Source organism: Syngnathus typhle, linkage group LG13 (genome assembly GCF_033458585.1).
Source record: "Syngnathus typhle isolate RoL2023-S1 ecotype Sweden linkage group LG13, RoL_Styp_1.0, whole genome shotgun sequence".
Classification (NCBI taxonomy): Eukaryota; Metazoa; Chordata; class Actinopteri; order Syngnathiformes; family Syngnathidae; genus Syngnathus; species Syngnathus typhle.
The window spans coordinates 7102736-7119542 of record NC_083750.1 but is presented as its reverse complement, the minus strand read 5'-3'; the positions used below and the strand labels follow the sequence as shown (position 1 = coordinate 7119542).

Genomic DNA, 16807 nt, shown 5'->3' with positions numbered 1-16807 from the left:
TTCGGCATCCGGACCGACTCTGCAAAAAGAGCATAGTGAGACACTTGTGGAAAAAAAATCTCCCAAGTTGCAACAAAATTCACTTACAGACCACATGCTTTAAAATTACACTTTATTCCACTGAGGAACCGTGTGCTATTTTTAGAGAGCCATAGCTGCTAAACGTTCCATGACATTTGCCCAAATCTTAAAAAGCAGAGGGGGGGGTTCTGTTTAACCTGACGTATGCATCTGATTAGCTAATTAAAGGCGTCAGTTGGAGCACTGTTGAAGCAGAACTGTGCCCGGCTTGTTTTGAAGCTTTGTGGTATGGCGCTTAATGAAAAAGAGAGGACGGGGTTGGGGGGGCGAGTGCAGATGGTCACAGCGAAAAAACAAAACATTGTAAATGAATGTTTGTTGTACATAAGCAACCACAAGAGGGCCTATTCAGACGCGTGTTTGCTTTTTGGCACAGTAAGCCCACGCAGGTCCACAGTTACTTCTGTGTTCGTCTGATGGCGGGCAACGCGCCGGTCAGCGTCACAGCGTCCCCCTTTTACCCCCGTCGCTGACTTGAAACAACTTCCGCACTCAATAAAGAAGGTGAAGTGCAGCAAGTGTTAAGGTGGGGATGGGGGGGGGGCTTCAAGGAGTGACGGTGTGTCCTGTCGAGCTCCTGTTTTTCCAGGGTAGGTGGGTGAGTGAGGGGGTATTTTTAGTTTTCCCGTAGTTAAATGAGTAAGCCTTCCCCTCATCTAAAAATAGTCTCAAATCACAGGAGCGGTGAATCGGTGGCGAATAAAAACATATTTCTGACATAGCACCCAAGAGGAGTGTTGCACAATGAGCCTTCACATGAATAAGACGTCTGGGAAAAAAATTTTGAAAATTATTTCTACGTATTGGGGGGGGGGGGGAAAGAAAATACTGCTTTCACCAAGCAGTATGGTTCGGCAGAGCTTGTCCAACGTTTCCAGTCGCTTCTCTAACAGGGACTATTGATGAGACGCTTGGATACAGTTAAGACAAAATGTGCATCACTAGATGGTTCTGTGTGACGCCGGTACCTGAATGCTTCGCTTTCGGGCTGTGCGATGAGAAGCCGAGACGTGCGCGGACGGAGCCGGGCTGAGAAGAACAAAGCAAAAAGTTGAGTGAAGGCACTCAAAGCCGGCGCAGTGTCGCTAATTTCCCCAACGTCACCTTGACTGGCGGCTTGGGTTTGTCTGCAGTGGTGTCAGAGGCTGTAAACAGATTAGAGCTGCCCGCCCCGCTAAATAGATCGCTGGCCGAGCTTCCATTGAAAGGATCGCTGTCCCTGAAAGGATCTACGAGGACACAAACAGCTTGTGAGGGTGGCAAAAAAGCTTGCAATTGACTCTACTCTCATTCTGCAAAAGGACCATTGAAGGGGTCGGATTTGAAGGGATCCTCCGTCTGGAAGGGGTCTGCTGGAGCGCCCTTAGCAGTGTTGAACATGGCTAGCCTTGATTTGAATGAGTCATCCTGAAGGGGGCGGGGACAAACAATCATACAGATTTGATGGCCCAACGACATACATATACAGTAGGATGCCCACCGCCGCACTCCCGAAGGCGCCGTTCTCCTTTACGGCAAACAAGTGGTCGGTGTCTGCCGTGGTGTTCCCCCCGGCGAGATCTCGCAGGACGCTGTTGTACTGTTCGATGGTCTTGGTGAACTCCTTTTGGTTCTCCTGGATCAACAACAACTTGCTGCGAGCCTGAAAGCACCGCAGGAAAAACATACAAGGTTGTTATTGTACCCGCGTAGCTGCTGGAGTAGTAAAGAGTTGAGCCTGTGCTTTCTTCTTTTACACGTGAGAACCCTTCTTGAGAGCTGAAGTGAACATTTTCACCTCTATGTACTAAATGTGTTTTGTCTGAGGTCCACTCTCACCTGACTGATCTCTTCCTGGGTGGTCTTGAGAGACTTGACAATGCTGTCCAGTTGGACGCGACCAGTGAGGAGGCTCTGCTCCAGCTGCGCCTCCTCGTCCCCCAGGCGGCTCAGTTCCGTCTTGGTGCGGCCGACCTCTTTCTCCTGGCTCCGGAAGTCACTCTCCTGTGAGCGAATTTGACTTTGCAGGGTGGAGATCTGCGAGGGGACGGAGAGGATTTGTTATAGTGCGACTACTTTTTAATTGAAATTAGAGGGAAAGAGAAGAAGAAGAAAAAAAGCTAACCGTCAGCGACTCTTCCTGACACTTCTGCTTGACGTTGTTGAGCAACCCATCCAGCTTAGAGCGCTGCTGGTCCATCTCATCCAGACGCTTCTGGGCGTTGTGCTTCTGGGACTCAATGTCCTGCAAACTGCTGCTCTCCCTCTCCAGGTCATGCTGCATGTTCTAAATACCAAACAATATTTGCACAGTAAATTTAGACATGTTCTGGCACACATTTTAATCTCTCAAGCATATTTTTTAGGGGGACTCCTTACTTGAACAGCATGATTTTGCCTTTGGATGGTTTCCTCCTTTTCTTTGAGTTCATGTTCCAGGATTAACTTCTCTCTACAAGGGAACCATGTGAGACATTTCAAATAGTGTTTTTTTTTTTTAAAGACCACAAGGCAGATGAACAAACCACTAGCTGCCTGTGTACTGTTGCACCTCTAACAAAATAATGATTAATTAAAAAAAAAAAAAGTTAACTTAAGAACTGAAAACAGAGCATCACAATCTTTATAAAAAGCGCAATTTTTTAAACATCTCTTGTATTGCGCAAGTTGTGTCCAGCGAATATAAAGTCATGTGCAAGAGTGTTGCACTGTTGTGTTAGGCAACAAGCTGGATGTGATTTAAAGTATGTTGAAAAAAAATTGGCTGATTTGACTTTCTAATGAAGACTGCTGCTGGACACTGCTTTGCTTGGCAGCGCCTTGCTTATGAAACAGCTGATAGCAGCAGCAGCAGCACGGCTCGCAAATGTTGATATAATAAAAAATAAATACAAGTTGTCGTTTCACAGAGCTCATATCCCGTCGGGTTTTTTTTCGTCTTCAAAAGGAAGAGAAACAAATCTCTCCTCAGCCGCTTCGAGGGGCTCACCTCTGCAGCTGACTTGTTTCCTGACTGAGGTCATCCAGCTCTTTGATGCCCGTCAGCTCTACAGGCGCTAAGGAGGTGAAGTCCTGTGGTGAGGTGGAAAGTCAAGAAAAACAAAATGAAGTGAGAAAAAGAAATGTTGGAAGAGGGCAGAAAACAGGTAATGAATTAGGGATCGGGATCAGTGAAGGAGCTCTCGGCTTATGTGTGCAGCAGAACAAAAGGCAGGAAGGAAATGCATCTTGTGCGTCCTGAACAGCCGCACAATGCATGAAAAGCCGTCTGGCGAGACGACACAAAAGAGCGCACCGTTTTGAATTATGATGTCATGCCAAATGCAGCTCGAGGAAGTTTGATGGGGATCATGGTGCAAGTTTTTGTTTGTTAGCCAAGTATGAATAGGTTGAGTACTCTTAGGAACAAGGACAGAAAGGAGGTGGAGACGTTGTAAACAACAACGCTCGTGTAGAATATCTGGACGCAGCAATAGCACCCTCTAGTGGCGGATTAGCAAACACTATGTGAGAGCACGAGTGAGTGCAGCAGAATAAAACTCAGCAAAGCTCTGTCAAACAGGAGGGAATGTAGTAAAAAAATAAATAAAAGGACAGCAGGACAATTTCACCAGGTAGAGGCCAAAAGACAAAACAGTGAGAAAAGTAATGCAGGGTTATTCATATCAAGACTTACGGGAGGCGTACTTGTCGTCCGCTCTGAGGGGGGAATCATGTCCGGCGTCAGATCGGTTGGCGGGTCGATGCCTTTGGTGATCTTCTGCTGGATCAAATGCATGGCCAGGCAGAACTGCTCTTGGCTCAGCTTGCCCGTCTGTTTGGTGTCGGCCAGGCCCCTGCGCACGAGACGCATCATCAGTCATCGGAGAGAAACCACAGCGCACTCACAACATATTCCTTCACAAATGGGCCTCAATAGAGAAAAGAGAGCATTTTCAACTTTAAGATTTTAATATTCTAACAATTACCAAGTCAAACGCATAAAAGCATTTCCCGCCACCTACAGAGTTGGAGAGTAGCAATCAGAGCTTTCATTTATTTTTGCTCTTTGGGGCACACCAGGGAGCAGAAAGAGTCACGGTCTCACCAGATTTGGGCCAGCATGGTCTGGGAGAGGCTGGAGTGCATGAAGATCTCGATGACTTGAGTTCCATCGACAAGTCCGTCATGATCTGTGTCGGTTTTCTTGAAGATGTCGCTGTATCGCTCCCTGTCAGCCACCGGCACCACCCATGGCTGCTCCGGCTGGAATTCAGCAAAGCAAATACTACAATTATTATTATTTCGATGATGATTATCATATGTCACCTAAAAGTGATTAAAATACAGGATCAGAAAATATACTTTTATAAATACTTGGACACAAATAGTTGAGTCTCTAAAGTGCCATCGCGTGAAATCAGAAATCTGAATTTGACCAAATTACCAAGCGTGTTGACCAAACAGCACCCTCACACAGAGCTCCTCCACCCATGACTTGACAGCTTTGCTGTCTACATTTGGAATTAAAAATGCAGGCCATATGACTGTTACTGATTTGTTTGCCCAACTAAAGATAACACTGACAGTCATTGTTTAGCAAAATGAAATTTGACAACAAGAAAGAGGTGGAAAAACCATGATCTGCCGGTCTGGCCAAACCTGTTTGTCAAAGTGTCACGAGTGCAAGAGTCCTGAAGCAATAACAAGGAAAAGAGTAAGTGGCTGCTGAGGACAATGTGGCGGAACAAGTCGAGCCACTTGATTAGCAACTGAATAGACTTCTGATAGGCGAAATGTCAATTTTGGTACTCAAGCTGCCATTTTGATCACAAATAATAAGTCCACATACATATATTCGTTTGTATAACACTTACCGGTACTTTCCCCCCCCAGACAATAAAATGATAGTGACGCAAACCCATGCATGCAAGCTAATTAACGGTTTGTGTGAAGTAATGATTAACAATGACTTGAGTTGATATATTTGTGGAAGCATTGAAAAGTATTTTTGGTTGGTTGGTTTCCCACCTGATGGGTGGACAAGCACACCAGTGAGCCAGTGACAGCCCATGAAATAGAACATGACGTACCTGTTTGCTGGTTTTAGAGGAGTGTAGCGGGGTTAGCTTGGCCATTGGCCTGGTGACGGGAGAGGCGCTGGCGAGAGGAGAGGCGCCAGCGAGGGGAGAGATGCTTCTCGTGCTGTCCTTGAGAGCAAAAGACGCGGACCTGGAGGGCAGCACGGCCACAGCGCCGGGTATCGTGCCCGCCACCTTTTTCCTTTTGGAGGGTGGGATGAGGGATGCAGGCAGGACGGCCGGTACCGGCTCCTTTTCCATGGCTCGGTACACAAAATGCATGACCTAAAAGGTCATGTTAGGAACGTTAAGAATAGGAAATATGCATTTTTGTGTTCAATGAACAGTGGGGAAGTTACCACAATGAATTCCTCTTTGTCCAAGTAGCCATCTTTGTCTGCGTCGCCCAGATCCCAAATCTGCATGACAAAAGTACTTGGTTAACTTGTTGCTTTAGACCTGGGGTCACTGATGTGGTGTCCCCCAAGGAACATGGGAGTAGGAAACAGGGCTTTTCTATTCAATTTTAGAAGTCGCCATTTTAAGGAGGTAACATCACCTTCCCCAACAGATCCAGAGGTAGTTTGGAGTTGATCAAGACGGGCTTGACTTTATCACCGGAGAGGAGGCCATTAACGGGGGTCAGACTCTCAAAAATACCCTCGAATTTCCCTTTTTCGTCTGGCTGCAAATCAAAACAGCATGATAGTGTCACGTATTGGGGAATGTTAAATTTAAAAACTCACCCTTATGGCCCAATGCGAGTCTGGCGCTGGAGTGCTTGATAATGGGCTGCTCGTGTCTCGCTGAGGGAAATTAATAACAGCAAGTTCAGTAACATTATGGAGAGAAAGGGAGGGCGGGAGGGAGGTAGGTAGGGGGAGAGAGGTAATGTTAAGTACAACCACTGGCCACAAATTTAGGCAAGTTTTGAAAATGTTCAAAATATCTTTACGACAGAAACTGTTTGCCAATGTCTGACAAACATTTCTGTAAGCTTGAATAAACCCTGACAAAAAACAACAACAATTGCTAAGGAGTGGACATCTTTATCTTTTTGCTACTCACAAATTTAGGAGGTGGCACCGTTTGGCTGAGGTTGCTGATGCTAATGTCATGCCCTGACTGCGCCGAGGCAACCAGTCTCAAGGCGATGAAGAAACCCTGAAGGAGAAGAAAGGGTGGGAGAACAAGAACAATCCAGTGACTGGCGCGCACGTCAGCATACACAATGACATCACATTTAGTACATAAAGTCTGTGCGTTACCCGCTTGTCCAAATAGCCTTTTCGCTCTGAGTCAGCCAAATCCCATATCTGAACGAGATGTGTTATTGTGTGTTATTACCGCTTGCAAATACATGTATGTTAAAGTATATGAAGGATATCAAACCTTTCCGAGTGTGATGTCTGACAGCCCCGACTTTTTCAGGAACTGAGCTGCATCCCCAGCCGATATCTTGCCACTGATCAATGGATCCAACTACAAAATGAAGAACTCATGATGAGTTTGTTACGCACAGAAACTTTGAGCTTTTTTTAAATTATTTTTTTTAAAGAGAGTCATGGTAGTTTAATACCTACCTGTCTGTAGTAGCTCTCGTAGGCTGGGTTGCCACTCGATAACTGGAGGGGAGGACAAGAAAGTCGATTAAAAAGGAGTTACGCGTATTACATTCAGCGGCTATGGCGTTTCTGTTCTGAACGTCGAAGTTGAGCGGCTATACGCAGCGACAAAACCAGCTAACAACTTGATTTAGACGAGAAAAGCAACGTACACATGTCGCATTACAGTGCGTGTGTAGACCTTGTTGTGGTGTCAAGGTGGCGGACGACAAACGCGATGAAATGACTTTTTCGAAGCTGGTTGTTAAGTTATTACCTGGCTGAGAGTCATGAGCGCCGCCATGTTTCCTGGTGTCTCGGGAGCGCGCGTCCACCCACCCCTTCAGTGCGCGGGCACGAACGGCCCGTAAACTTGCTCCCACTTGCGTAACATTGGCGGTTTTATAAAAATTTATATTATTTCTACATTATCATTTCATTAAATCGTGTTTCTGTACGGTTTAACGTGACTGCACTTTTGTAAAACGGACACCGTTTAGCAAGTGGAACAGTTTCTGCTTGAACACGATTGGATATTGTCAACCAGTGGGCGGAGTTCACAAAAGCACACGCGGAAATGACACGTAAAGAAATTATATTTCTCCGTGGTTCCGTTGAGGTCAAATGGCGTTACATTTTCGACCGTGGGAGCTACATAAATGTCCTTTAGTCCTAAAAGTAAAGTTCCCTGACCGGGAATCGAATCCTCGCGCGGCGGCGGGGCCCACCGCGGATAGTGGAAGCGCCCGAACCATCGCGATAAACAATTGTCTCGCGAGAGGCATCTCGTCTGGTAGACGATCGAGTTCGAATCCCGACCGAAGTGTAAACAAATGTCACGTGTGTGCCTAAATTGTCCAAATGGCATGCACAAACTTCACCAATAAAACTGATTCTGATTAAGGTTTCAAAATTCAGCCTAATATGGGAGGGGCGTGGTGTTTTGTAATCAGATTACATTTGTGGGAGAGCCAGGGACTCGCGGGATACAGTTTATCTCCACTAGGGGGCGTACAAACATCTTTTACCTGTACTGTAGAGCTTTGAGGGTCGACCCTCCCTTTTCTCCAGGTCACTCCCTATGATGCACACCTAGGGAAAGAAAATAGTGTTACAAAGAAAGACTCACATCACCAAAACATCTGTCTCATTACTTGAGTTTTTCTCCCATGGAATTTTGAAATCCTGGATTTGAATTGATTTTTCCTCCCCCTTTTGTATTAGTATTTTTGCTCTTGATTTTGAACATGGCCAATTCTGGAATACAACTTCTTGGCTTCTCACTAGCCTTTCTGGGCTTCATTGGCGCCATCGCATCCACCATCATGGTGGAATGGAAGGCTTCATCGTACGCTGGAGACAACATTGTTACAGCTCAGGCGCTTTATGAAGGCCTTTGGAAGTCATGTGCAGCACAGAGCACGGGCCAAGTTCAGTGCAAAGTGTATGATTCAATTCTCCAACTACCAGGTGAGGTTCCATTGCATTATTTAGATTTGTATTTTTTTGCTTTACATTTTCCTCTCACAAATATGGGTCAACTAAACCACCTTAAAAAGAGCAGAGTATTAGAATTTGTCTCAATTCGGAATGACCATTGAGGATGATTACATGTTCAATTAAAGATTCAAAGATCATTCCAACCTTCCTTGAGGCAACAAAAAAGGTGCAGCGGGTATGCATGCAGAGACATGTCAGTCAAATACCAAGCACTGGCTCTTCAAAAGGTCTGAGAGGTGGGCGGGGAAGAGGAACACAGTGAATAATATGGGTTTGAAGATGGAAGAAACTTCCTTATGACATCATCTTTCCGACCCTGCGATAAAATCTGTGATAACGGGATGATGTTGGAAAAAAAACCAATACTGTTTTTTTTAAGAGGCAAAGTTTTTACTATATCAGCCTTACTGGGAGTGGAATGTATATTTGGATGATTCGCTAATCACATTAGCGACAGAATTAAGTGCTTTCAAGTCTGTTTTTGCAAATGAACAAATGTTGCCTCGAAAACAAGCTACTGTGTGTTTGCCCCCCCCAGGCATTGTTTTGGGCACACGAGGACTGATGTTGGCGGCCATCTTTATCTGCTTGATTGCCCTCTTGGTGGCAACGATGGGCATGAAGTGCACCACGTGTTTGGCAGACCAGCCGGAGCAGAAAAACAAAGTGGCTTTAAGTAGCGGAATCATCCTGATTATAGCTGGTGATTTGTTTTAAACACATGCTTCTCAGTGGTGGGTGGGGATTACTTTTAATTCACCATTTATTAGTTGTTAAATACATTCACGGATCGTTGTTATTGTTATTAGGATAGCAGTCACCACGAGACGTAGATAGATGGAAGTAAAGCAGACAACATTTACAGCAATGATTCAACAGATTTAAGAAAGAAATTCAGAGATGGGCTATTCCCCGTCCGTTATATGATTGAAAAATACAGTGTGGCTATTTTTGCCACCTCTGAGGGTATAATGCAGAGCTTAAATGAGCTTACATTATTATTATTGCCTCCTGCTTTAAGGTCTGCTTGCTCTGGTGGGAACATCTTGGTACGGCCACAGAATAGCCCAGGAATTTTACAACCCGTTCACACCGACCAATTCCAGGTGAGCTCACTGGAATTCACAATGATGCTTTTATGCTGCTGCGATGTTAAACGTTTGTGATGTCATGGCAGGTATGAATTTGGAAGCGCCCTGTATGTGGGATGGGGAGCTGCAAGCCTCATCATGATCGGGGGAGGCTTCCTGTGCTGCAACTGCTCCAAAAACGACTCGGGCAAAGCTTCACGCTACCCACGAACAAACCCGGCCAGCAACTCGGGCAAAGACTACGTGTAGATTGGCTTTCTAAGCAGAACAAACGGGCCATTGTAGGTTGTTATGTAGGATTTATTGTGCAAGATGTATATTGATATGTGTCACACAGTCTGTTCATTTGCGGTACCTTTGTTTTTATTTTAAATAGGACAGCCCGAACATAAGCATCATTTTTATTATCATTCTCATGTACACTGGCGACAACTAACTGGATGAGTTTACATCAATAAAGCAATATTTGCTATGGATCATTTGTAGTTACGACAAATCACATATCTTTGTCAATCTATACCAGCAATTTATAATGACAGACAGAACTATTATATACTCTTCCGCTAGGTGGCAGAAGACACAATTAACATGAGGATTTACTGATTTTTTTATTTGGTGTATGGGACGGCAAATCCAACCATGAGAATTAACTGATATCAAAGATGTCAATTAATATTTGTATTTATTATCACCCTCAATGGTAAATTTGTGAACGCAGCAGGCCATTAAAAAATAACACAAAGAACACTGAGTCAAAGTTTCCTTGAGTGTAGAAACTAGAGAACAGGAATACGTCCAATTATAAAAGCCAGCAATTTCAGTACATACGAGAGTTGCATGTTATTCCAATTGTGACCTAAGAAAAATGCATTAGTTGCTACTGTAGTAATGTGGAGCCTCTGGGGTCGAAAGTCAGCAAAATGGGAAGGGCACCTGACAAGCATACATACCTCAGTCCGTCCATTCCTGTCCAAGCATGCCTGTTCACTTCAAGATTCAACTATCTGACAGAAAGAACCTGATCCCACGCTTCTATTTCAAAAACAGAACTCAGATTTCTTTTCACCGCAAGGTACCGGAAACGAACAAGCACAAAACATTTTCAATGAAAGAGGAAAGTACAAAATGTAGTTTGCAAAAGTTCCAATGGTGTCTGCTGCAGAGAGCGCCCCCATCTGGTTAGACCTTGATTGATCAGTTAGTAATTTGAATACATCTGGATGAGTTGCACTTTCTGAATTGGACTGCTAAAATAATTATGGAGATTTGTTTTAGCAGTTTGAAAAGGGGTATTTCTATATCATATTTTCATAGTATCTATTTAAAATATAGTATGATTTATTTTATTTTATTTGCAGCTCTGATACTCCTCCGTAGTACTGCTTATTTTGAAACTCACCACAATCATTTGGGAGTACTCAGAAAAATAGAGAAAAGACAATATGATAGTCATCAATTGCCTCAATTTGAATCAACTTGAATATTAAGTGACGTCAATCGACTTCGAGTGCAACCCCCAAATGATAATGATTTAAAACTTCCGATAGAGGGCAACAAAGGACACATTTTCAATAACTGATTTTAGTAGGTCATACGTAGTTCTCAAACATTTTGGGGCCAGAGAAATTTCTAAGGACCCCTTTATAATTCTACAACCAGTACACTGTAACAACCACGATGACCCGAGAATAAAGGTTTTTTTTTCATACGAGGACAAAGTCATATTATTCCGTTATTAAATTACTGCAAATTACTTGTAAGTACGTATTTAATACTATTATACAACATTTTTACTACCGCAAATATCCCCGTTGTGGGACTAATAAAAGTTATTGTATTGAAGTCAAAGTTTAATAAGTGAAGAACATAGTAAATGTTATTTACCAAATGAATTTAGAAAATCCTACGTCATTCTTATAACTTGTTACGCCTTCGAAAGAGTCCCTCTAATTTGGTAAAAGATGTTTGATCGAAAAAAAAAAAGAAAAAAGAAAAAAGGATCTGAAGGCTCTTTTCCTGTAATAAAGACAAGCAAGACTGCTGGAATGGGAAAGTATAAAACCTGAGTTTTGAGCTACTGAGAATTTATTGGGAAATAATTTAAAGCACTTTCCTTGCATTAGATTTGAACATATCTTTACTTTATTTTTCAATTTAAGGTCAAATTAGGTTAGACACAAATTTCTCAAGGCAGAACCTTTGATTAAAACAATACAAAGCAGTTAGCTGAGTTTCCTCCCTAATTGAATTGGGATCCTTACGTAACCGGCCCCATGTGAACCAAAAATATCTGCAGCCGGACTACTACCGAGGTGAGTGGTCTGTGTCATGTTGTGACACGGATCCAAAAGAAGCATAATCTCTTAGGTCAAATCAACTCGATCTGTTAATTCCTTCTGCTGGAACCGTGGAACCACACACTCCGAAGTGCATTGCTGGGAGAGTAGAACTGTCCAAAAGAAAAAAAAAACCAGGGTCATACCAGAGTTGTGTGCTCACAGTTTTTGCTTCAGCAAATGTTGAAATGTTAGGAAAATCAATGATGTCTTGTAAAGTAAAAACATCTCTCAAAACTGAAAGAATGAGGTAGTTTGGCATTTGACATTTTTTGACAGTCTGGGGTTATATGTAGGTGAAATTCTGGCTGCAAATACAGCCATATTGTATGTCAACAACTAACACATCAGCCCAATATTCTCCTTTTGAAACGATGCGACAGCAATATATTTTTGACGGGAGCACACCAAAACAGTAAAAAAAAAAAAAAAAAAAATCCTTTGGCCCACGTGAACATGTCATACTTGTTTTTTTGCTTCTTGAAATAATGCCCGAAGACAATTTTTGACAAGTACTTTTTTGTCTTAAATGTCGATCTCACGAACTTGGCAACCTTTGCTAGAATTGTCGGCAATTCTAGTTAAACAGATCATTTGATTCTACGTATGATATGAAATTATTAATAAATATAATACGATTAGAACATTTAAATATTCATTTCAGCATTTTTAACTTCGCCGACAATAAATAATAAATAATAAATATGAGTCATGAATAAATAATAAACAAATAACACAATAAATAAGAGGAGCAAAACTGAGCTAGTGTGCATACAGCAGACAGTAAGCATAGCGCAAAATACAGGACGCTACGCAGAAAGGGGGAGAGAGTTCAGGATCCTAACAGCCTGGAGTATGAAGCTGTTGGAGAGTTTGGTGGTGCTCCTGTACCTCTTCCCAGAGGGCAGAAGATCAAACAAAGAGTGAGCGGGGTGACTCACTGGTGGAAACTTAGTGCTGTTGTTAGGTTAGTTCGAAGTTTCATCTAGCCAGCATGTTATTCGGGCTGGAAAGCTTACTGATGCTGCAGATGAACCTCATGTGAAGCTAGTTTGTTTTTGTTGAATGATTTAACTAGTGAACAGTCGCTTATGTAACATGATCGTGCATGTGGGTACATGTGCGGTGGTCATTATAAATCAGCAGTATGGTTTATGATTGTATTAGTACTTTGCACAATAGTGGTCATTTAACCGTGCATATTTTGATTCTCATTTGACATCTGATAACATAAAAACTTTTATTTTTGTTAAGTGTGTAATTTATCAATGAATCTGTCACATTGTCTCTCAAGTGGCACCACAAGACTTGCTAAAATAAATAATTTACCAACCGGTCATCTTCGGCTTAACAGGTTTGTTATGTGAGAGCACGAGTGAGTGCAGCAGAATAAAACTCAGCAAAGCTCTGTCAAACAGGAGGGAATGTAGTAAAAAAATAAATAAAAGGACAGCAGGACAATTTCACCAGGTAGAGGCCAAAAGACAAAACAGTGAGAAAAGTAATGCAGGGTTATTCATATCAAGACTTACGGGAGGCGTACTTGTCGTCCGCTCTGAGGGGGGAATCATGTCCGGCGTCAGATCGGTTGGCGGGTCGATGCCTTTGGTGATCTTCTGCTGGATCAAATGCATGGCCAGGCAGAACTGCTCTTGGCTCAGCTTGCCCGTCTGTTTGGTGTCGGCCAGGCCCCTGCGCACGAGACGCATCATCAGTCATCGGAGAGAAACCACAGCGCACTCACAACATATTCCTTCACAAATGGGCCTCAATAGAGAAAAGAGAGCATTTTCAACTTTAAGATTTTAATATTCTAACAATTACCAAGTCAAACGCATAAAAGCATTTCCCGCCACCTACAGAGTTGGAGAGTAGCAATCAGAGCTTTCATTTATTTTTGCTCTTTGGGGCACACCAGGGAGCAGAAAGAGTCACGGTCTCACCAGATTTGGGCCAGCATGGTCTGGGAGAGGCTGGAGTGCATGAAGATCTCGATGACTTGAGTTCCATCGACAAGTCCGTCATGATCTGTGTCGGTTTTCTTGAAGATGTCGCTGTATCGCTCCCTGTCAGCCACCGGCACCACCCATGGCTGCTCCGGCTGGAATTCAGCAAAGCAAATACTACAATTATTATTATTTCGATGATGATTATCATATGTCACCTAAAAGTGATTAAAATACAGGATCAGAAAATATACTTTTATAAATACTTGGACACAAATAGTTGAGTCTCTAAAGTGCCATCGCGTGAAATCAGAAATCTGAATTTGACCAAATTACCAAGCGTGTTGACCAAACAGCACCCTCACACAGAGCTCCTCCACCCATGACTTGACAGCTTTGCTGTCTACATTTGGAATTAAAAATGCAGGCCATATGACTGTTACTGATTTGTTTGCCCAACTAAAGATAACACTGACAGTCATTGTTTAGCAAAATGAAATTTGACAACAAGAAAGAGGTGGAAAAACCATGATCTGCCGGTCTGGCCAAACCTGTTTGTCAAAGTGTCACGAGTGCAAGAGTCCTGAAGCAATAACAAGGAAAAGAGTAAGTGGCTGCTGAGGACAATGTGGCGGAACAAGTCGAGCCACTTGATTAGCAACTGAATAGACTTCTGATAGGCGAAATGTCAATTTTGGTACTCAAGCTGCCATTTTGATCACAAATAATAAGTCCACATACATATATTCGTTTGTATAACACTTACCGGTACTTTCCCCCCCCAGACAATAAAATGATAGTGACGCAAACCCATGCATGCAAGCTAATTAACGGTTTGTGTGAAGTAATGATTAACAATGACTTGAGTTGATATATTTGTGGAAGCATTGAAAAGTATTTTTGGTTGGTTGGTTTCCCACCTGATGGGTGGACAAGCACACCAGTGAGCCAGTGACAGCCCATGAAATAGAACATGACGTACCTGTTTGCTGGTTTTAGAGGAGTGTAGCGGGGTTAGCTTGGCCATTGGCCTGGTGACGGGAGAGGCGCTGGCGAGAGGAGAGGCGCCAGCGAGGGGAGAGATGCTTCTCGTGCTGTCCTTGAGAGCAAAAGACGCGGACCTGGAGGGCAGCACGGCCACAGCGCCGGGTATCGTGCCCGCCACCTTTTTCCTTTTGGAGGGTGGGATGAGGGATGCAGGCAGGACGGCCGGTACCGGCTCCTTTTCCATGGCTCGGTACACAAAATGCATGACCTAAAAGGTCATGTTAGGAACGTTAAGAATAGGAAATATGCATTTTTGTGTTCAATGAACAGTGGGGAAGTTACCACAATGAATTCCTCTTTGTCCAAGTAGCCATCTTTGTCTGCGTCGCCCAGATCCCAAATCTGCATGACAAAAGTACTTGGTTAACTTGTTGCTTTAGACCTGGGGTCACTGATGTGGTGTCCCCCAAGGAACATGGGAGTAGGAAACAGGGCTTTTCTATTCAATTTTAGAAGTCGCCATTTTAAGGAGGTAACATCACCTTCCCCAACAGATCCAGAGGTAGTTTGGAGTTGATCAAGACGGGCTTGACTTTATCACCGGAGAGGAGGCCATTAACGGGGGTCAGACTCTCAAAAATACCCTCGAATTTCCCTTTTTCGTCTGGCTGCAAATCAAAACAGCATGATAGTGTCACGTATTGGGGAATGTTAAATTTAAAAACTCACCCTTATGGCCCAATGCGAGTCTGGCGCTGGAGTGCTTGATAATGGGCTGCTCGTGTCTCGCTGAGGGAAATTAATAACAGCAAGTTCAGTAACATTATGGAGAGAAAGGGAGGGCGGGAGGGAGGTAGGTAGGGGGAGAGAGGTAATGTTAAGTACAACCACTGGCCACAAATTTAGGCAAGTTTTGAAAATGTTCAAAATATCTTTACGACAGAAACTGTTTGCCAATGTCTGACAAACATTTCTGTAAGCTTGAATAAACCCTGACAAAAAACAACAACAATTGCTAAGGAGTGGACATCTTTATCTTTTTGCTACTCACAAATTTAGGAGGTGGCACCGTTTGGCTGAGGTTGCTGATGCTAATGTCATGCCCTGACTGCGCCGAGGCAACCAGTCTCAAGGCGATGAAGAAACCCTGAAGGAGAAGAAAGGGTGGGAGAACAAGAACAATCCAGTGACTGGCGCGCACGTCAGCATACACAATGACATCACATTTAGTACATAAAGTCTGTGCGTTACCCGCTTGTCCAAATAGCCTTTTCGCTCTGAGTCAGCCAAATCCCATATCTGAACGAGATGTGTTATTGTGTGTTATTACCGCTTGCAAATACATGTATGTTAAAGTATATGAAGGATATCAAACCTTTCCGAGTGTGATGTCTGACAGCCCCGACTTTTTCAGGAACTGAGCTGCATCCCCAGCCGATATCTTGCCACTGATCAATGGATCCAACTACAAAATGAAGAACTCATGATGAGTTTGTTACGCACAGAAACTTTGAGCTTTTTTTAAATTATTTTTTTTAAAGAGAGTCATGGTAGTTTAATACCTACCTGTCTGTAGTAGCTCTCGTAGGCTGGGTTGCCACTCGATAACTGGAGGGGAGGACAAGAAAGTCGATTAAAAAGGAGTTACGCGTATTACATTCAGCGGCTATGGCGTTTCTGTTCTGAACGTCGAAGTTGAGCGGCTATACGCAGCGACAAAACCAGCTAACAACTTGATTTAGACGAGAAAAGCAACGTACACATGTCGCATTACAGTGCGTGTGTAGACCTTGTTGTGGTGTCAAGGTGGCGGACGACAAACGCGATGAAATGACTTTTTCGAAGCTGGTTGTTAAGTTATTACCTGGCTGAGAGTCATGAGCGCCGCCATGTTTCCTGGTGTCTCGGGAGCGCGCGTCCACCCACCCCTTCAGTGCGCGGGCACGAACGGCCCGTAAACTTGCTCCCACTTGCGTAACATTGGCGGTTTTATAAAAATTTATATTATTTCTACATTATCATTTCATTAAATCGTGTTTCTGTACGGTTTAACGTGACTGCACTTTTGTAAAACGGACACCGTTTAGCAAGTGGAACAGTTTCTGCTTGAACACGATTGGATATTGTCAACCAGTGGGCGGAGTTCACAAAAGCACACGCGGAAATGACACGTAAAGAAATTATATTTCTCCGTGGTTCCGTTGAGGTCAAATGGCGTTACAT

The 16807-nt window shown here is 43.5% G+C and overlaps 3 protein-coding genes across 9 annotated transcripts in view; 1 reads left to right on the top strand and 2 right to left on the bottom strand.

Annotated features, from left to right (window-relative positions):
* The window catches only part of LOC133165083 (epidermal growth factor receptor substrate 15-like 1), an 11119-nt gene extending 3919 nt beyond the window's left edge, over nucleotides 1-7200 (bottom strand). For 3 of the 6 annotated variants that reach the window (XR_009717509.1, XM_061294508.1, XM_061294509.1), the window contains exons 1-20: nucleotides 7002-7195; nucleotides 6704-6745; nucleotides 6513-6602; nucleotides 6389-6436; nucleotides 6189-6284; nucleotides 5867-5926; nucleotides 5680-5805; nucleotides 5480-5539; nucleotides 5133-5405; nucleotides 4148-4305; nucleotides 3737-3896; nucleotides 3050-3132; nucleotides 2440-2512; nucleotides 2186-2347; nucleotides 1900-2097; nucleotides 1562-1723; nucleotides 1386-1488; nucleotides 1186-1310; nucleotides 1050-1110; nucleotides 1-19 (exon numbers count right to left, since the gene is read on the bottom strand). The exon at nucleotides 1-19 is cut by the window's left edge and continues 58 nt beyond it. Coding sequence is in view for 5 of the 6 variants with exons in the window: in XM_061294508.1 (XP_061150492.1) it covers nucleotides 1-19; nucleotides 1050-1110; nucleotides 1186-1310; nucleotides 1386-1488; nucleotides 1562-1723; nucleotides 1900-2097; nucleotides 2186-2347; nucleotides 2440-2512; nucleotides 3050-3132; nucleotides 3737-3896; nucleotides 4148-4305; nucleotides 5133-5405; nucleotides 5480-5539; nucleotides 5680-5805; nucleotides 5867-5926; nucleotides 6189-6284; nucleotides 6389-6436; nucleotides 6513-6602; nucleotides 6704-6745; nucleotides 7002-7028 (2126 nt within the window). In the remaining variant the exon portion in view is untranslated. Of the gene's footprint in view, nucleotides 20-1049; nucleotides 1111-1185; nucleotides 1311-1385; nucleotides 1489-1561; nucleotides 1724-1899; nucleotides 2098-2185; nucleotides 2348-2439; nucleotides 2513-3049; nucleotides 3133-3736; nucleotides 3897-4147; nucleotides 4306-5132; nucleotides 5406-5479; nucleotides 5540-5679; nucleotides 5806-5866; nucleotides 5927-6188; nucleotides 6285-6388; nucleotides 6437-6512; nucleotides 6603-6703; nucleotides 6746-7001 lie in introns of all 6 variants that reach the window. The other 3 variants (XM_061294506.1, XM_061294510.1, XM_061294507.1) reach the window with 3 other exon arrangements.
* A 575-nt stretch (nucleotides 7201-7775) lies between these two features.
* Nucleotides 7776-9791, top strand: LOC133165182 (claudin-1-like). Its single transcript, XM_061294672.1, has 4 exons — nucleotides 7776-8194; nucleotides 8763-8927; nucleotides 9246-9330; nucleotides 9402-9791. The coding sequence occupies exons 1-4, from the start codon at nucleotides 7972-7974 to the stop codon at nucleotides 9562-9564; spliced, it is 636 nt and encodes a 211-aa protein (XP_061150656.1). The 5' UTR covers nucleotides 7776-7971; the 3' UTR covers nucleotides 9565-9791.
* LOC133165140 (epidermal growth factor receptor substrate 15-like 1) lies at nucleotides 7786-16653 on the bottom strand. Of its 2 annotated transcripts, XM_061294588.1 has the most exons (13): nucleotides 16449-16647; nucleotides 16151-16192; nucleotides 15960-16049; nucleotides 15836-15883; nucleotides 15636-15731; nucleotides 15314-15373; nucleotides 15127-15252; nucleotides 14927-14986; nucleotides 14580-14852; nucleotides 13595-13752; nucleotides 13184-13343; nucleotides 10266-11764; nucleotides 7786-7816 (listed from the first exon to the last, which is right to left on the bottom strand). In XM_061294588.1, exons 1-12 carry the CDS (start codon nucleotides 16473-16475, stop codon nucleotides 11702-11704), a joined length of 1203 nt encoding a protein of 400 aa, XP_061150572.1. In that variant the 5' UTR covers nucleotides 16476-16647; the 3' UTR covers nucleotides 7786-7816; nucleotides 10266-11701. The 2 variants fall into 2 exon arrangements, with proteins under 2 accessions (XP_061150572.1, XP_061150574.1); XM_061294590.1 differs by lacking the exon at nucleotides 15836-15883 and having other exon boundaries at nucleotides 16449-16653.
* Between the last annotated feature and the right edge of the window lie 154 nt (nucleotides 16654-16807).

Coding starts and splice junctions, on each gene's coding strand:
- LOC133165140 (XM_061294588.1), bottom strand. CDS start 16,475: ATGGCGGCGCTCATGACTCTCAGCCAG. Junction 15,732..15,835: donor AAGGCTATTTGGACAAGCGG/GTAACGCACAGA, acceptor CTTCTCCTTCAG/GGTTTCTTCATCGCCTTGAG. Junction 15,253..15,313: donor ACTCGCATTGGGCCATAAGG/GTGAGTTTTTAA, acceptor TTTGATTTGCAG/CCAGACGAAAAAGGGAAATT.
- LOC133165182 (XM_061294672.1), top strand. CDS start 7,972: ATGGCCAATTCTGGAATACAACTTCTTGGCTTCTCACTAGCCTTTCTG. Junction 8,928..9,245: donor AATCATCCTGATTATAGCTG/GTGATTTGTTTT, acceptor TCCTGCTTTAAG/GTCTGCTTGCTCTGGTGGGA. Junction 9,331..9,401: donor TTCACACCGACCAATTCCAG/GTGAGCTCACTG, acceptor ATGTCATGGCAG/GTATGAATTTGGAAGCGCCC.